Source organism: Orbicella faveolata, unplaced genomic scaffold, assembly GCF_042242905.1.
Source record: "Orbicella faveolata isolate gen_17 unplaced genomic scaffold, um_ofav_v1 contig_26, whole genome shotgun sequence".
Classification (NCBI taxonomy): domain Eukaryota; kingdom Metazoa; phylum Cnidaria; class Anthozoa; order Scleractinia; family Merulinidae; genus Orbicella; species Orbicella faveolata.
In genome coordinates, this window is record NW_028301554.1 from 18,744,575 (window position 1) to 18,762,657 (window position 18,083).

The 18,083-nt window shown below is 37.7% G+C and overlaps 1 protein-coding gene across 1 annotated transcript; it reads left to right on the plus strand.

Moving 5' to 3' along the window:
• Positions 1-582: 582 nt before the first annotated feature.
• On the plus strand, positions 583-16,661 carry LOC149108417 (uncharacterized). The gene is made up of 6 exons (XM_089295240.1): positions 583-826; positions 1,462-1,713; positions 3,971-4,225; positions 5,036-5,158; positions 14,655-14,842; positions 15,828-16,661. The coding sequence occupies exons 1-6, from the start codon at positions 637-639 to the stop codon at positions 16,167-16,169; spliced, it is 1,350 nt and encodes a 449-aa protein (XP_089151366.1). The 5' UTR covers positions 583-636; the 3' UTR covers positions 16,170-16,661.
• The last annotated feature ends 1,422 nt before the right edge of the window (positions 16,662-18,083 follow it).

The window sequence follows — 18,083 nt, forward strand, 5'->3', positions numbered from 1 at the left end:
ATATATATATATATATATATATATATATATATATATATATATACATATACTTTACTGGATCTGGAGGTCGCTATGCCCCTGCGCTGACGTCTTTATTTATACCACAATCACTTAACTTGTGAGGCCGCGTGTATTCAAAGACTGTACAAAGGGAAACGAACAAACCTAAGCTGTGGTGTACAGGGGATGATATTAACTGATATTGTGTCAGTCTGTGTAACTATTGAGGCTTCACGCTTCATTTATCTACATACAGTTATGCAGAATTTTATATAATGTAGACGGGGAAGTCGCGCGGTAAGTTCTAAAGTATTTAACATCAGAATTGGACATTGAGACTATTCTTTCGATAAGGTGTTGTAATAAAGCAAAGAGGGAAATTTGAATCAACTGACCGGTAGCACTTCCGTTGTCAAGATGTGTGGCTTCCATTTTTCCGCCCCCTCAACTCCTAGGCTTGTTTATCCTGTCTCGCCCTCGCACTACTACTCAAGCACGAGGGCGATGAAAACACGTTAGGCGAACTGGTTAACACTTCCTTTCAGTGCAGCCGACCAAAAGGACAACTTCAGATAAGAAATCATCCTAAATCTAATTTCAAGGACTCAACGCACGAGTCTATTTGTTTTAATCCAAATGAGTGGCCACGAGATCGACGCTTTCCTTGAGGAAAGACTTAACGATATTGACGAGTTTATTCAGTCTGAGCTGGGCCATGCACCTCTAAATGTCACAGAACCACTTACTGCCCCAGAAATCCACAACTTAAGCTCCATGCTGGAAACAGAAGGAGCGTCGAGCGGATTACTCTCGAACGCTATACTAGGTGAGTACACTTCTTGTTTATCGTATCTCAAATTCTCATATTGTGGAGTATACCATTCTTAGTGCAGAACGAAGGCTAAGTTATGTTGGCAAATTAGAGCAGTCATACTCTTTGCATTTTGCGAAATATTGTCAGTTCACGTAACTTGTTTTCCTCTATTCCTTGTAGTGTTATAAAGAGCGTTGTCAAACGGCATAAATAAGTACTGTAGTAATTTTGTGAACGTAATGAAGCGATTCTAAACACGCCTACCCTGCGAGAAGTTGGATTCTACCCCGCCACGAACGAGATAGAAACCCGCATTACAAGCAACCGTTTGCAATTGCCGGCTTTTTTATTCGTTCAAGGCGCTGAACGGTGGCTCACTCGAAGAAACGAACGGTTTCTCGCGGAAGGTTCCTCTTTCGTTCGTGGCCAAGAAGAAACAAACTTCTCGCACTGAAGAACTCACTGACCTGCAATGCGAAAGTCACTGCCCCGGCGTATGTTCCACAAAGTCTTATCGCTTAGAAAAATTCCCGCAAACCAAGAACATTAATACCAAACTAAATCTACAACCATTTTCTGTGGAGTTGTGTTCTAGACCAGTACATTTCGACTATCAAAATATATTACAGTTCTAGTGTTGGTTTCAGGAAACGATGCAGGCAGCCCCCTCTCTGGTCAAGAGTCGTCAAACAAGATTTCAGAAGTTGAAGTAGAAATCCAAGTAATTGACCTCAAAGATGTTTACAATAAAAAGACGAAGAAAACTAATAAAGGATTAAAGTACTGTTTGGAAGACTCGAAAGTAACTGTCGTGGCTCAAGCATCTGATGAAATCACTAGAATTCGTGCTTTTACTCAAAGATGTGTCGAGGCTGCGATTAGGACACACGACACTGTTGGTAGGATAAAATTCTAAATCCTCCTTTATATAAAAACCTACACCACCGGCATTAGAATAAGTAGGTTGTGATAAATAATGATAACCAGATAACTTAATGTTTACTATAGGATCTTGATTAAGTTTAATTTTGGTTTCAGTGAGACCTATTAAGGAAAATGTAAAGGCTAATTCAGATAACAGATTTACAAGATTGTCATAATTGGCAGAAAGGCTCCTAATATTACAATTTAGTGCTGAAAAGGAATTTTTTCCATTAAAGCATTCAATAATGTCATTGTCATTATTAAAAGTTTCAGAAGTATAATAGTATTAAATCCCGATAGTTTCTTTATTTTTCCTGTAACAGCTACAGAAATTGAAATTGAAATCGCAAGCCTTAAAGCTGGTAAGGCCTGTGAACCCTCCAGCATACCAATTACAGCACTGGAGCTTATAAAGCAAGTAATATCTAAACCATTAGAAATATTATTTAATGCCTCTTTTTCATCAGGGATAGTACCAAGTAGCTTCAAGATAGCTAGAGTTATTCCAGTGTTTAAAAAAGGCTCCCATACTAGTTTGAATAATTATCGACCAATTTCCCTTTTATCAATATTTAATAAGCTATTAGAAAAACTAATGTGCAATAGACTTATCAATTTTATACAAAAGAAAAATATCCTCTATGACAAACAATTTGGATTTCGTGCACATTATTCCACAGATCATGCAATATTAAGTATCATTGATAAAATCCAATTAGCAGTCGAGGAAAGGAGCTATTCTTGTGGGATATTTCTTGATTTTAGCAAAGCCTTTGACACTGTTAACCATAATATCCTAGTTAAAAAGCTAGAACAGTATGGAGTCCGAGGAATTGCTAAAGAGTGGTTTGTTTCATACCTTAGCAATAGACAACAATTTGTTTCATTGAATAACATAAAATTAGACTTGCATCCAGTATCCTGTGGAATCCCTCAAGGCTCAGTCCTCGGGCCATTACTTTTTCTTTTGTATATAAATGATTTCAATAAATGTTCAAAACTATTAGACTTCCACCTTTTTGCGGATGATTCTAACTTGTTTTATAAACATAAAAATCTTCTCACCCTCCAGTCTAATATAAACATGGAATTAAATAACATTTATATATGGTTATGCGCTAATAAACTGTCTTTAAGTATAGATAAATCAAATTGTGTTATATTTCATCCTCCACAAAAGAAGTTAATACAGGATGTTAAGTTGACAATTAATAGAAAAGAATTGACAAGAGAATACTCAACCAAATATCTTGGTATTTTTATTGATTCCCATCTAAATTGGAAAAGTCATGTGAATTACATTGCTAAAAAGATCAAAAGAAGTATAGGTATTCTGTCTAAAATCCGTTATTTTACAAATCTAAATATTTTAATTAATCTATACTATACCTTAATTTATCCTTTCCTTATCTATGGCATTATCGCCTGGGGCAGTTCTTATCCAACCTCCCAGAAACCTTTACATATTCTACAGAAAAAAGCCATGCGCATAATAACCTTCTCTAAATTTGATGCTCACTCTAGTCCAATTTTTAAATATCTTACTATAATCAAACTCCCTGATCTTTATGTCTTAAATATTGCAATCTTTATGCATAAATTCCATCGTCAGAAATTGCCATCTCCTTTTAATCATTATTTTACTACAGTTAATGAAATTCATGCCTATAATACGAGACTTGCTTCCAAACAATCCTATTCATTGCCCAAAACCAGAACTAATTTCGGGATCTTCAACATTAGATATCAGGGACATAAAATCTGGAATTCTCTTGATGAGTCTGACAAAAAATTACTTGATTTTCAATTAAAGAAGAAATTAAAAATACACTTTATTGATTCATATTAAATATTACAATTATTTTAATTAATTCATAAGGATATATTCTGTTCCGCTGTAAGTTTCCATTCTGTTTGTATCTTCATATTTGTGAGTGTGTGTGTGTAAGTGTGTTACCGACCGATAACTGTATAAATAATCTATGTAACTTAATGTCTGCCCATTCTTTTTAACCCTTATGGTTATTTTGGGCAGGCAGTACTCTATACTAATTTAATGTTTATTGTAATTATCTTATAAATTGTGAGTACAAATAAATGGTTGTTGTTGTTGTTGTTGTTGTTGTTGTTGTTAACTTATAATGTATTTGGTGGTCGTCATTAAGGACACTTCTCGCTTATTAAATGACTGAAATAGCTATAGTTCATTAACACACGTTTTTGAACCTACAGGCCCAGTTGAACTAGATGTAAATATTCTTCAAAGTGACCCAGGATGTCGAGTTGTCGTCGTAGATCTTGGGTCGGTGTTCAAGACACGAGAGGGTGATGTAGTCTACAGGTTAGAAAAGGCTGATGTCATGGAAAGGAACAAATGGGAAATGTTAATTGCAATGGAGTTCAGTTCAGGCTTGAAAGGAACTATTAACTCAGGAGCATTTAGAGTAACGACTAAAGCAAAGTACAAGATGAAAAGCAACGTTGGAGGTTAGTAGCTTCAGAGTTTGTTCAGGAAAGACTGATAAGTAGAACTTAATGGTTTTGTTTGGGTGAACTGTAAATGCAGTAGATAACGAACTGTAACTTAAAACGGTTGCAAATCTGAAATTGAAAGGCCGGGGGAAGTTACTTACGTGTGTCTCTGAAGTTGCCATGGACGCTTGCGTCCACTGGTTTGTCCGACTCTTCGAGAGCGACTTAATTTGCGAACGTAGAGGTGAACTCATGAGACAAAATATATAACGGAGAGTAAATAAAATGGGGAAATCGAACTGTTGAGGTGACAGGAATTCTCATGCACCAACTCTTCAGGAAGGGACTTGCCGAACTAATTTAGACGCCGCTCTTAAGCTATGAGTAGGTCCGGCACACGGGTAGAGCGGCGTTTAAACCGGGCCTTAAATCTCACTGTGTAACAGCATAAAATGCGCTCGATGAACCCATACGAATTATTTAACAAATAAAGAACCCTAAGCCGTGTATTACACTGTGATAAAACACGACGGGCATTTGAGAACACGAGGGAAATGTAGAAAACAGGAGACGCAGGCGAGTGTTTTCCACATTTCTGGAGCGTTCTCAAATGTTCGGAGTGTTTTATCACAGTGTAATACACAGGTTAGGCTTCTTCATTTGCTTTATGATATAGAGGTAATGTGACAAAAAACGATAAAACACACTTTTTCTATGTTTTATACTCTGATGAAACATTGGTTTTCGAACAATCAGAGCGCGCTCAGGGTCCTATCTATATTATAAATGGTAATAATAAATTACGATTATCGCTTATTTTCTCAGATTCGTCTAGTAATTGTACGACACAGCAGTTTTTCGGCAAGTTCACGTGGTCTGACAATAACAACAACGTGACTTATCTTTCGAGAGGGAATAACTTTCTTCCAAAGCGAGGAATGAATCAAGGTTTGTTGCTAAGTGCGTGTGTGGGGGGCTTTCATAATATGTACTTATTGACTGAGTGGGAGGGCCGGACGGGAAAATATTTGGCTCGAGGTCGGGACGTAAGGAGCGAGCGCAGCGAGGTCCGTGCGTCCTGATCGAGAGACAAATATTTTCCCGTCCGGCCCGACCTTACTCAGTCAATAAGCATTTTATCATATGACCACTTAACGGTTGAACCTGTTTTTTTTTTCTTGGAAACAAACATTACGGTATTTTACTCCTATATATCTTTTTTTTTTTTTTGAATCGAATTTTATTTACAGCCTGAGCACTTATACTACTTACATTACCGATGTTATAATTACATTTACACTTACAATATACATGCTACTTATACTACTTATACTTACACTACTTGTACAATTTTTCTTTTCCTTAAGTGTTTAAAAGAAACGATTCCTCAAAAATTCTCCACTTTTTCTTAAACAGATTGATGTTATTTGATTTCAAGGAAATATACTTTTCGATTTGATATTTATTTAATAAAATTCTTTCAAAGTGGCTGAAAGATGGTTTCGTTTCTTTACACCGGCAAGTCCACAAGTACGTTTTTCCTAAAATGATTATATAGTTTTGCAGATCCATCTCCCCCGTTAAAAATCCTAAAATAATCTCGCGATACTCTGAAGAGAGGCAAACGTAACTATTAAGTTTATTTAAAATTTTTTCACGTATCTCATTCCAAAAGGAAGTAGAAAAAGAACAGCCAAAGAAAATATGAGATATGGTCTCAGTAGTCTGATAACAGAAGGAACACTTGGGGTCAGAAATATAGCCTATCTTACAAAGTAATTCATTTGTATATAGAATAGAATTCAGCACTTTATACTGAAAAGAAAGGTTCATTTGCAACTCTCAGTGGCATCACGAATGCCTCCGAAAGTTGCTTATCCTCTAGATTAAATTCTTCTTTCAACTTAGCCCATTTATTTGGTTTTTGGTATTTTTGCCTTATAAAAAGATGATAATGATCACGACACTTAAATTTTTCTAAATCAAGGATATTCTCGAAATTGGGCTCATGAACACGCAGTTTCAGTGGAACTGATTTCCTTAGACCTGTCCATACTAAGAAGTTGGAGTTCTTCAGTCCTGCACCCCTGACGACATTGAAAGACTCAATATTTGTCATCTCATAGAGCAGATGAGTTGTGTATATGATATTATTATCAAAGAAATGTTTATAGAAGACACTTTTGCCGTCAATCCTTATTTCTTTGTCGTTCCATAATATATACCTATGTATATTTTCGGGATCCTTGACTTCTCTTAATTTTGACCACCAATCCAATAGTTCTCGATAGAAAGTTGCTGAGATTGTTAATCGGTTGATATCGTAATTGCACTGAATTAAAAATAACCCCCCTTCGTTCACCAAAAGATGATCAAGATAAGACTTCCAGAAACCAAAGTAATCTGGATCGACTATTCGTTTTAACCAGCTTAGCCTCAAAGCCTTAACCATATTATCATAATCTAACATTTTAAGGCCACCTTGGTCATAGGGTGCAAATGTCGAAAGTCGGTAACCTTGTCGTTACCATTCCACAAAAATCGAGAAATCAGACTATTGAATTCTTTTATGACTTCATACGGAGTACATATCACCGAACTAGGATAGATCATTTTTGGAAATGAAAGTGTTTTAATAATATTTACCTTCCCGTAAATTGATAATCCTCTTGACTTCCATAGATTTATTGTGTTTTTAATTTTTTTCCAACCTCTGTTTGAAGTTTTTTTCTAAAGTGACCCAATCCACATTGCTTCTGTTTTCGTTACATTTAGTTTAAGTCTAGATGCTTTCTCAAAAAGTTCAAGCAATGCAAACAAGGTGCGCGCTGAGTCCAAGTCTGATAGAACAGCAGTTGTGTCATCGGCAAATTGCAACAATTTAGTTTCTAAACCAGCTATAGTTATTCCTTTAATATTTTCTTGATTTCGTATAGCAATCGCTAGGATTTCCACCGCGGTGACAAAAAGGTAAGGCGAGAGGGGGTCCCCTTGCCTTACTCCACGTTTTATATGGAAGTAGTGAGAACATAAGCCGTTGTTCATTGCGCAACTTTGAACGTCATTGTAGAAGATATGAACCCATCTTCTAAAATCTGGTCCAAAATTGAATTTTTCTAAACATTTTTGAAGGAAGTCCCATTCTAAGTTATCGAAGGCTTTTTCGAAATCAATAAATAATAAAAGACCAGGTAGTTTCTTAACTTTCGTATATTTCATTATATCCAAAATTGAACGTATATTTTTGCTAATATTTCTGCCTGGAATATATCCTGATTGATTATGGTGAATTAATCCAGGTAAAAGACGCTTCATTCTTTTGGCGATAACTTTTGAAGCTATCTTCGCATCGACGTTCAGTAGGGAAATTGGCCTCCAGTTCTTAAGATCACAGCGATTTTGGTCTTTTTTCTCGATGAGTGTAATAACCGCCTGTCTTCGTGATGGACTCATTGTTCCTTTAGCAAAAGATTCATTAAAACTTGCAACTAAAGGATCACCTATAAAATCCCAAAAAGTCTTGTAGAATTCCCTATTTAACGGAAAGGAGTTTAGAACTTTTTTGCATTCCTCTATGCTTATTAAACCTTCACCAAGATAAGAAGAATCGTTTGAAAGTGTTGGTACAGGTAAGTCTTCAAAGTGAAAATTAGGTTTATTTACTTCTGAACCATCTCGTCTAGATTTATAAAGATTTTCATAAAATACGCGCTCCGCTTCTAAGATCTCGAAAGGGTTTGTTGAGATAACTCCACTCTGCCAGGCGAAGCTTTCTGATATGCTTCCTAACATGGTTTCGTTTTTCTAAATTTAAAAAGTACTTTGAATTCCTTTCCCCGTGTTCATGCCACCGTGCACGCGATCTGATGATTACGCCTTCCACCTTTTTTTCATACAGATGTTCCAGTTTTTCTTTCAAAACATTTAAAGCTGATAAATTTTCTTAACTTGGGCAGTTTTGGTAGGTTGCTGTAGCCTCTTGAAATTGTCTGTTTAGCTGTTGTTCCTCTAGATTTTGTTGTTTACATTTGTTTATCGAATACCATCTAGACTATTTCTTAACCTTGTACTTTACCCAGTCCCATACGGATCGCGGATCACCTAGATCGTGCTTCCCTTCCTGTATCCAAGTAGGTAGGAGAAGATTTAGTTCGTTGACATATTCCTTATCATTTAGGAGGTAACAATTTAATTTCCAAAACCCTGGACCTTTCACCTTAGCTTCAACATCCTACAATTCTATTACTATTGCAGAGCGATCAGTTTTTATGGCTGAAATCATGTCAACGTGACAGACATTATCAGATAGAGAATTTGAAATGAGCCAATAATCCAAACTAGAAAATATTAAAGGATTTGATTGACTCCAAGTATAGCTGCGTTTTGTTGGGTTCTTTACTCGCCAAATATCATGCAAATCCAGCTCGGACTGTAGCAGCTCAATTGTTTTAATTACAGCTTGCCTTGGAATTAGATTGCCACCTCTTTTGTCAATAATGGGATTTAAAGCACAGTTTAAGTCTCCTCCCATGATAATGTTCTCGATATCGTCAAAGTTTTTATTCACGATGGTTTGCAGGACTGTGTGGTAAAAGGCAACCAGTTCATTGTCTCGATTAGGGCCGTATATATTAACTAAAAACGTGGGTTCTCCGCTCAGGAGTACTTTTAATATTATAAATCTACCGTTTGTGTCAATGACCGATTCTTCAACAACACAATCAAAGTTATTCCTAATTAAGATTGCGACACCTCTTGTATTATTAGCCCCATGAGAGCAGATTAGTGTGGCACCCCATTCTCTTCGCCAGAAAACTTCATTCCCTTGGGTAGAATGTGTTTCCTGAAGGAAAACAACGTCGGGTTTTTGTTTTCTGAGCCAAGTAAATATTGTCCGTCGTTTACGATAGTTGCTTATGCCTCTCGTATTTAAAGAAATAAATTTACCTGTCACCATTTGTGATTGTTGGATATGTGAAAAAGTCTAAATTTGGTAGAAGATGGATCTTTATATTCCCGGTGCTTAATAGACACACAATTACAATAATTGAACGCTTCAAGTCCTTTAAATGAATTATACTAATACAAGAAATTTTTGCGGTAAGCAAAATATATGGTTTGTGAAGAATTGCTGTTAAAACTATAGCCTACATAAACAAAATCATTAAAAGCAAGTTTTGCGTAAAATTCGCTCTTGTGCAGCTCTGCACAAGCAATCCCAGCAGACATGAAGACATCGCGCGGGTGTCTTTAGCGCTTGGCTTCGCAAAAGTGGCAAAAAGATCTCATCATTTCACTGTCGCTTCTCAAAGCTATAGATAATAAGGAATTTAGGCTAGGCGGAGCTGTTAGCGTACTTCCATCAATGAAGAGTTTTCCTCTAGTGAAGCGTACTTTTTTACCTTCGTCATAAGCTTGTTTCATAAGTGGAGGTGCTTTCTTGCGGGCGTTCAAGTCACTAGGTGTAAAGTCCTCTACAATTCTTACCCTTTGTAGTATTGCCTTTCCATCTGCACTCTTTGCTGCTTGAAATAGACTTCTTTTAAAAGGCCTGCTGTAGAGCCTTATGATGATAGGTCTTGGCTTGTCGTTTCGTTTTTTCCCGGTGCGGTGGGCATTCTCTATTTCCGCAGTTGCATTCTCGAAGCCAAGAGAGGTGATAAGATCCGTAATTATTGTCATACACTCTTCTCCTTCATCTTCATTAAATCCAAGCACTCGATTATTAAAATCCCTGGAATATCGTTCTAGATGTTCCAGTCTTTTCTTAAGTTCATCATTATTTCTACGAAGGGCTTCTACTTCTTCAGCGTTGTTGCTCACCAGGTTTAGCTGAGATTTCGTTATGTTGTCAACATCGGCTTCTAGTTGCTGTTGCTTGGTCTTCAAGCCGTCTATTTCATCTACTTTGGACATGACGCTTTCAATTTTTTGCAGCCTCTCGTTAGTGTTTCTTTGAAAGTCCTTTAGGTCATCGCTAAGCTTGGTTATTTGACCTGTGAGGTCAAGTCTCATCGATTTCAACTCTTCAAGTAATTCGGCGGCGGCCATGTTCGACTTGCTAAGATTTAAAGCTTTCGAATATTTATGCTGCTTATCGCTTCTTTCAAGCGCTAAGTTTTTTCCCGACCGAAGTCGTTTTCCTGACATGAAGCATAGTTATCAAAAACCAAGATAATTTTGGACAGTATGTGTTAGAACCAAAAACGTTTTTGCGGAGCTCAGCACGGCACGTCTTACTCCATGCTGCTCACTCGCCTTTTCTCTAAATAGGACACGATTATATAACATAAGACGGCCGTGCGTGGAAAAACTACGGAAAAGATTCTACTATAAAAACTCAGTGTCATTTGTTTCTTCGCTCGAACAAGAAACTCACAATTCATCGAAAAACACGACTCATTTTCTCATAGTTGTTTTTCGATAGGGTCTGAAAGTACTCACGAGTGACCACAAGTGACCACGAGTGACCACGAGTGACCGCGAATGACCACGAGTGACCACGAGTGACCACGAGTAAGGTTACATCGATAAATGTCAGTGATGTTATTAAAACGTAAATTTCAAAGTCATTGTAAGGTCGTTTCATCAAATAATGACATATCCACCAAACTGAGGCTATTTACTGGTGTAGTAATCAGATATTACAGCAGTGGCTGTGCGTTCACAGTTCGATTGTTCAGTTCCTTTACTAATAATACACATGAAAAAATTACTCGATTCTGATTGGCTAAGAGCAGTGCAGTTCAAGTGTAACACCAGTGCAAAAAGTGTAACATCAGTGCAAAAAGTGTAACACCAGTGCAAATTACACATCGACATTCTGGATTATGATTGACCGAAAGACAATACGAACTTTTCTAAGAAAATGATATCACGTAAACTGATGACGAAAATTTTGTGCCGAAACTTTGAAAAAAGTTTTCTCAAATGAGAAAAAATAGCTTCAAGAAAGATCTTCCGGCACTTCCTCCGCGCGAATTTTTTTCATGTTTATATTATTAATGAGTAATCATACGGTTTTTCTCCTTCAATTTGGAATTAATTTGCACTTGTGAGTTTTTCAAAAAGCTGAAATTACACTCGCCGAAGCGGCTCGTGCAATTTCAGCTTTTTGAAAAACTCACTCGAGCAAATTAATTCCAAATTGAACTCGAAACCGTATGATTACCTATACAAATATTGGCTGTTGAAATTATGTATTTGATGCTTATTACGTGACCTTTTTCATTTTTGAAAGCGAAGAAAAATCCGAGATTTTACGAAACGAAGTTAGGCTCAAAACTTTTGCATGTTTTGTTTGATTGAATAACAGTTAACGATCTGCAAGTGAAGTTGAACTAGCAATGAATAGATTAAAAACTTGCAAAACTATAAACTTGTAAGAAACTCTAAACTTCCAGGAGAAGCATTCCTTAATAAACTTTTTTTTCGAAACTGACCGTTCAATTTCAGAACGCCAACGCTTGTAACAAATATTTCTTGACAAAGTTTATAGTCAAAGGGCGCATAGCCAAAAATTTTACTTTGCATTTGTATTTTTTTTAAATTGTTCGAATTTTCGACGTCTTGTTTTCAAAAATGAAAACTGTTAAATTAGTAATGAATAAACCATTCTGACCACAAATCACGGCCTTTTGGGCAAGCTACACAACTCGGAAGAATGTTTCACTCCTGACCACTTATCATAGCCATTTGCCGAGCTACAACTCGCAAAATTTATTTTTCAATTCATATTTTGGGTTTCCCTTTCATTCCATGATATGCAATCTGCAATCTATAGTCCACATGCCACAATTGTGAACAGCTCCAAAGGAGTAGGGGGAAGACATAGAGGAGATGCACCTCTTCTAAACTGAGTCGCTAAAAATTATCGGACGTGTTCTAGTTAAACTAGTGGCGTTCACGTGGTGTAACGCAATCCTAGTCTAGTCCGTTCAAAATTTTTTGGGACGACCGTGTTCATCGATTTGTCCTCCTTGTACTGTAGCAGGGGCAAATAACAACATGAGTGCGTGCACGCAGTCACGAGTTAGATCCGATGGCACTGCGTGTGAATAACGCAAAGTGCTAGCTACAGTCTGGCGCTGTGATTTTCGACCACAAGTAACTGAGCATGAATGCTTTGTAGCTCGGCGTTCAGAAAATATATACATAGTCCGCGCCTCACTTCGTTTGATAAAACCGCTCGGATTTTTCTTCGCTTTCAGCCTGAAAGAACATAAGCTCAACAGCCAATATTTGTAAAGGAACTAAACAATGGAATCATGAACGCACAGCCACTGCTGTAATCTTTGATTACTACACCAGTAAATAGTTTCAGTTTGATGCATATGTCCTAATCGTGATGAAATGATCTTACAACGACGTCATAATGACGTAATAATAACATTATTGACAGTTTTTGAAGTAATCTCACTCATGGTCACCCATGGTCACTCGAGGTCACTCGTGGTCACTCGTGGTCACCCGTGGTCACTCGTGGTCACTCGTGGTCACTCGTGGTCACTCGTGGTCATTCGTGGTCATTCGTGGTCACTCGTGGTCATTCGTGGTCACTCGTGGTCACTCGTAAGTACTTTTAGACCCTATCGTTGTTTTTCAATGTAAGTCTACAATTACAATTCATGCTAAAAAGCCAACAGAAAGTTGACATAAAGCTGTCAAAAATATGTCAAAACCATCAAAAACTTAGCGAGTGATAAAAGTTTGCTTCACGCTTCACTGAAATTGTTCACAAATTTTCTTCATCTGAAGACTCAAGAAAATGTCGGCGTCGTTTCAAGCTATTTGTAGACTTCTTAGATTCTCTTGAACAAGGGAGAACCACCAACTGAATATTAATGAATTTGCTGTGTAGTGGAAATTGAAGCGAGTTTTATTTTCTGGATGAACTGTACGGTAATGAACTTGTGTTCGTACTCAGTTTTTTCTCTTCAAACAACACTGATGTAGAAACAATTTATCCTACTGTACACAAGGTATGTTTGTGATTTCTCTTCTCCCAACTCTGGAAACTCGAAGAAAAAATTTGTTTTTTTTATTTACTTTGTTTTCTTCGCGACTTGCCGGTTTTCTTGCTTTTGACCCACGATGAATTCTTTGATACTTTCCACTGAAAGAAGTTTCGTCTCAAGACTGTTTGCTTATTCCGAAGGTTAATTATCGGAAAATTTATCCGGAAAAGTTGTTTTCTTGACTGCCTGTTTGCTTGTTGTTGGCTTCTGAGAAAGTTGTGAACTTCTTCAGTTGTGAGGACTGTTGACTTTCTTTCTGTGCTTTCGGAGTGAGTTAGAGACTGAAGTAATTCTGCATCAGACAGTTCGCCTGGATAGTAAACTTCGCTCTCAGAATGTTCACTTTTATCACTCATTTTGAAGAAAACAAAATTTTGCAGCGACAAAATTGTTTTGTCATTAGCTCGCATTGAGTTTATAGTAGGGCCGTACGCATTTCTAATAGGACCGTACGTGTTTTTCCGGCCCTATCACTTCGACGCTTACGGCCCTCATACGGGACCTTTTTTGTTATGGTTTTCCAAGGAAATTGCGCGCGGGGCCGTACGGGTCATATGATAATTTGTATTATTTTTGTGGATGATCCAAAATATATCGAATTTTCAGTATTCAAGCGCTCAAAGCGTCCAAGTGATGATTGGCTACGTGAGAAAATTCTCACTTCCACAGAGAGGAAATTTTGTTACACCCCAGTAAAGCTACTGTAAACAAGCGAGGAGTACTTTCAAATTCCTTGTTGAAAGCTCAATTGCATGGTGGCATCAGACCAGCTAATTTCACCACCAAGCCTTGCTTGCAGATTTTATCATGAAAGTATTTCACTTCCTCTTCCTCCTCCCCCTCCTTCTCCTCTCACTCTTCTTCCCTCTCCTCCTCCTTCCCCTCTTCCTCTTTTTTTAAAGAAGGAGAAAACATTTTCCGTGTTTCTATTTAGTTACAAATTCTTGAATGGGAGTCTGGGAGAATAAGAAATTTTGCGGGAACAGGAGACGAGTGCGTTGAAAAAAATGTGCTTAAAAGCTGTTTAAAGCCAATTTCAACTTGATAGAAACTTGGAGCAATGGTCGGTTTTTATCTCTTAAAGAAAACACTGCGACAGAAAGAAAGAAGAGTCACTCGTTTATTTTGATTATCAAAAAGTGCATTCTCGTTGCTCGCACCACCATAACCTTCACTTCTCGAGCTACTAATTCCGTGTTGCCATCGCGTTATAGAAGTATGGCTTAAGGCGTATTTTTTTTGTTTTATAAGGGTTTTGTTTATGTTTGTTGTGGAAACAAAAACAGAAAGATAAAGGTCAAGGTCAAGTCTGCATACGAGCCAAGTGGCTGATCAGGCCGGAGCTTATCCCGGCTTCAGTAGCATGAATCCCGTTTGCCCGTTAGAGAAACCCTTAGTTTGCTGAATTATTTGTATCTTCCTGTTAGAGTTCCCGAATGATGAAACGTGTGCTTTGAATCGCGAATTAATGGCATTTAACTTAATGGAGGAGGATCATTGTGAAGCACGATGCCAGTTTGCTGACGATTCTGGGACTGACTTTAAGTCTAGATCAGGCTCTTCGGCTGAAGAGAAGATCTTGTTGCAACACCACACAGTTTTAGATAGACACATGGTAAGTGGTAAGGATGACTTGTCTGTAGCTTGACAAAGTATGCTGTCAGTAAAATGCTCGAACCCTGTGGCAAGTAAGACTCAAGCCACCCATCAGGTTCGGCCAAATATGTTCAATGACTTTATCCATTTCAGTTTGGTTTCAGGGAAAAACGCTTGATTACCCATGCATTTATTTATATCAATGAATCTATTCGCCAATCTATTGATAATAATGAGTTTTGTTGTGGTATATTTATTGATTTGAAAAAAACCTTTCATACTTTTAATCATGTAATTACATCAGATAAATGTAACCATTATGGAATACGAGGCATTGTGCATGACTAGTTTAAATCTTATCTATCCCTTAGGGAGCAATTTGTAAATTTTATTGGTCATAACTCATCTTCCCTCCCAGTGAGTTGTGGTGTACCTCAAGGAGGTATCAAACAGTAATGATTAACCCAATACCTCCAGCTCTCTAATATTTCATTTATTTTCTGATGATACTAACGTTCATCTCTCGAGTAAAATCTTTAGCGACCTTGAAAAATTCCAAAACCAGGAACTGAAATCCATTGCCGAATGGATGAAATGTAACCTTGTAGCACTTAACGTCTTAATATCTCTCTGGAGGCTTATTGTGGACTCCTGAGAGTGAGGAGCGGGTTTGAAAACCGGTCCTGGTCGTTACCTCTTTCTGCCGATGAACTGGTTAGAGAGTAAAAATACTCCATCTCACTTCTTTACACAGAAAGTGGTAGGGGTGTTAGCCTCTTAAACCGACGCTCTTTGAACTAGCCGGAGAGGAATGGCTGCGTTACTAGCCTAAAGAAAGCCTGCATAGTGGTCTCAGGCGGTGTAGGCCATTTGCCTCATATTCGACCTTAAATGTTTTCATGGTAGAGAATCTTTGCTCACAAGACCCAAGTAAACTTAAGATACTTTTCTCCATTAGTTTTGCACTGTTGAAAAGAACTAATGAATCAATTAATTTATTCCAGATCACAACGTATTACGGTCATAACCCAAAGATTCGCCATGTTATAGAGCAGTCTGACCTCCCTGGTATGTTGAAGCTGGTTGGAAAACGCTCTTTGCAGGTCAGCGCGGGTCACAAGACAGATTGTCGCAAGAGCACTAAGCAAGTTTTCTGGTGGGCCTGTGGGCGTTGTTTCTTCGAACGTCAGAAGAAATCGAGTATAAAAGCTCACATCATTCAAAGGGTTTGTCAAAGGCCGATAAACGTTAAAGCGCCAAGGAGAAAATCGACAAGCTTGAGTCAGAGCGAGTTGCAGGAAGACACGTTCGAAGGATATTGGTGGGAGGGCCCTCTTTCTGTATAATGTTATTTCTTATTGGTTGGTAAAATATGTGAAATTAATATATACTTTCCTGGTGTAGACTAGTTATACAGCAGCATTTTTTTTGCTGTTGTAAATATGACAATAAGCGCGCATGTGTTAAAGGCGCTGGTGTTCTAAAAATGTAAAGTATTTGTGGTTAGCTTTGATTTGAAATTTATGACGCATTGACGAACATATCTACAAGCTCTGTACGCATGAAGCTGTTTAGTAGATAGTAGGAGGTCCACGAAGACAGTAACAAACCTATAGAAATTATAATTGCATACAATAATGTGTTGTAGCATAGTAATACCATTGCTATGATAACCACTAAAGATAAGTTTTGAGTACAATTTATTCACCAATGCTTGGGAAATTGTTTATGTAGCAACAGCTCATAAAGAGTGGTACTACTGATGCATCAAAGGATAAGAGGTGGAAAGCTCTGGCTACCACTGCCTTCAACTTCAACTTCAACTTCAACTTCGAGTTCACTTTATTTTGCACTTACATTTTGAAATTACAATATTAGCATAAAAAAGAGAAAAAAGAAAAAAAAAAGATAGATATATAACAATTAAAGGTGACAATGGTATATGGTTTGTGCATGGAGGCTAATAGAACCGCGTGGTTATCGAGTTAGCCTCCATCTCGTTTAAACCAGCCACCTGGTGAACAAGTTTTTAGAAAAAAGTTTAAGGTGGCTTTGAAACCTATGTGCAGATGATTTTTAAACTTTGCCAAAAGTTGTATCTTACCCTGCTACTCAAAATTGGACTATGAAAAATGAGTTTCACCATGCCGTTTTTGTGATATAAGTAATTAAATCTAAAGTTAAGGGTGTTTTTAGCAGGTCATTCTGTTACAATGGTAACCTATCTTATCACAAACATGATTGGGGAGTTTTTTGATTCCTTGATTGTAGCATCAACTGATAAAGAGTGGCTAAAACGTTCACTTTTGTACCAGAGATGTGAGATATAAATCATGCAGTTGAACCTCTCCACTGCAGCCACCGTACCGTAGGGATGAGAACAGAGGTGGCCAGTTTTCGAGAGTTAGATGCATGCTATGTTAAAATGCTTGTATGAAATGTAGTATATGGTTATGGTTTCAAAATACACAATAGAAAACCCTTTAATAAAGACCGGAACGTTTTACTCAGTTAAGCATTGTCACCTTTTGAAACCAAGAATCTATTCTAAAGAAACATTTGTTAATCCTTAATTTGTATCATCATCATGCATCCTCCTTTCGTTTCCTTCACCTCATACTATTCGTTACTTTTATTTTTCCTTTTGTTCATGGCGATGAAAAGCCCACTGCACTCTCTACACATCGTTTCTTCACTGCCCGGCCCAGTTCAAGTCTAGCACTTATCCGTCCTTCACTGCCTGGCCCAGGCAGCTGGAAGAGATTAGAAAAATGCATATGACGAGCGAGTGTATTTACTTGTTCCCGAACGCACTGATTCCTCTTCTTTTGATTCCCTTGAGCGAATTTACAAGGGATGGCGCGGTGGACTTTCATCCCTTTTGCGCGCCAAATTTACCGGGGGAATTCAAACAAGACAAGCAAAGATGCTGCTGTAAAACCCCGCTCTACGGACACTCGCTTAATGCGGTAACCTGCCAATAACGGACAGTCTTGTTTGTCCCGACAAAAGGCTGACATGTTTTCTCTTATTTTTAATAGCCGCTAAATACGGAAACCGGTTAATATGGATAACGGAAGTTTTCCACGGACGAGTGACATACGCTCATACTAAGTAACCTTTACGGACTCTGGCTTTGCGCTTCGCTCCGTAGATTTTCATTTTTCAAGCCGGATCATTTTGCCATTTTAACCCTTTAGGAAGCAAAATATCTTTGCACTCTATATTAAATAACGTGGGTATTTGAGACAATTTAAATA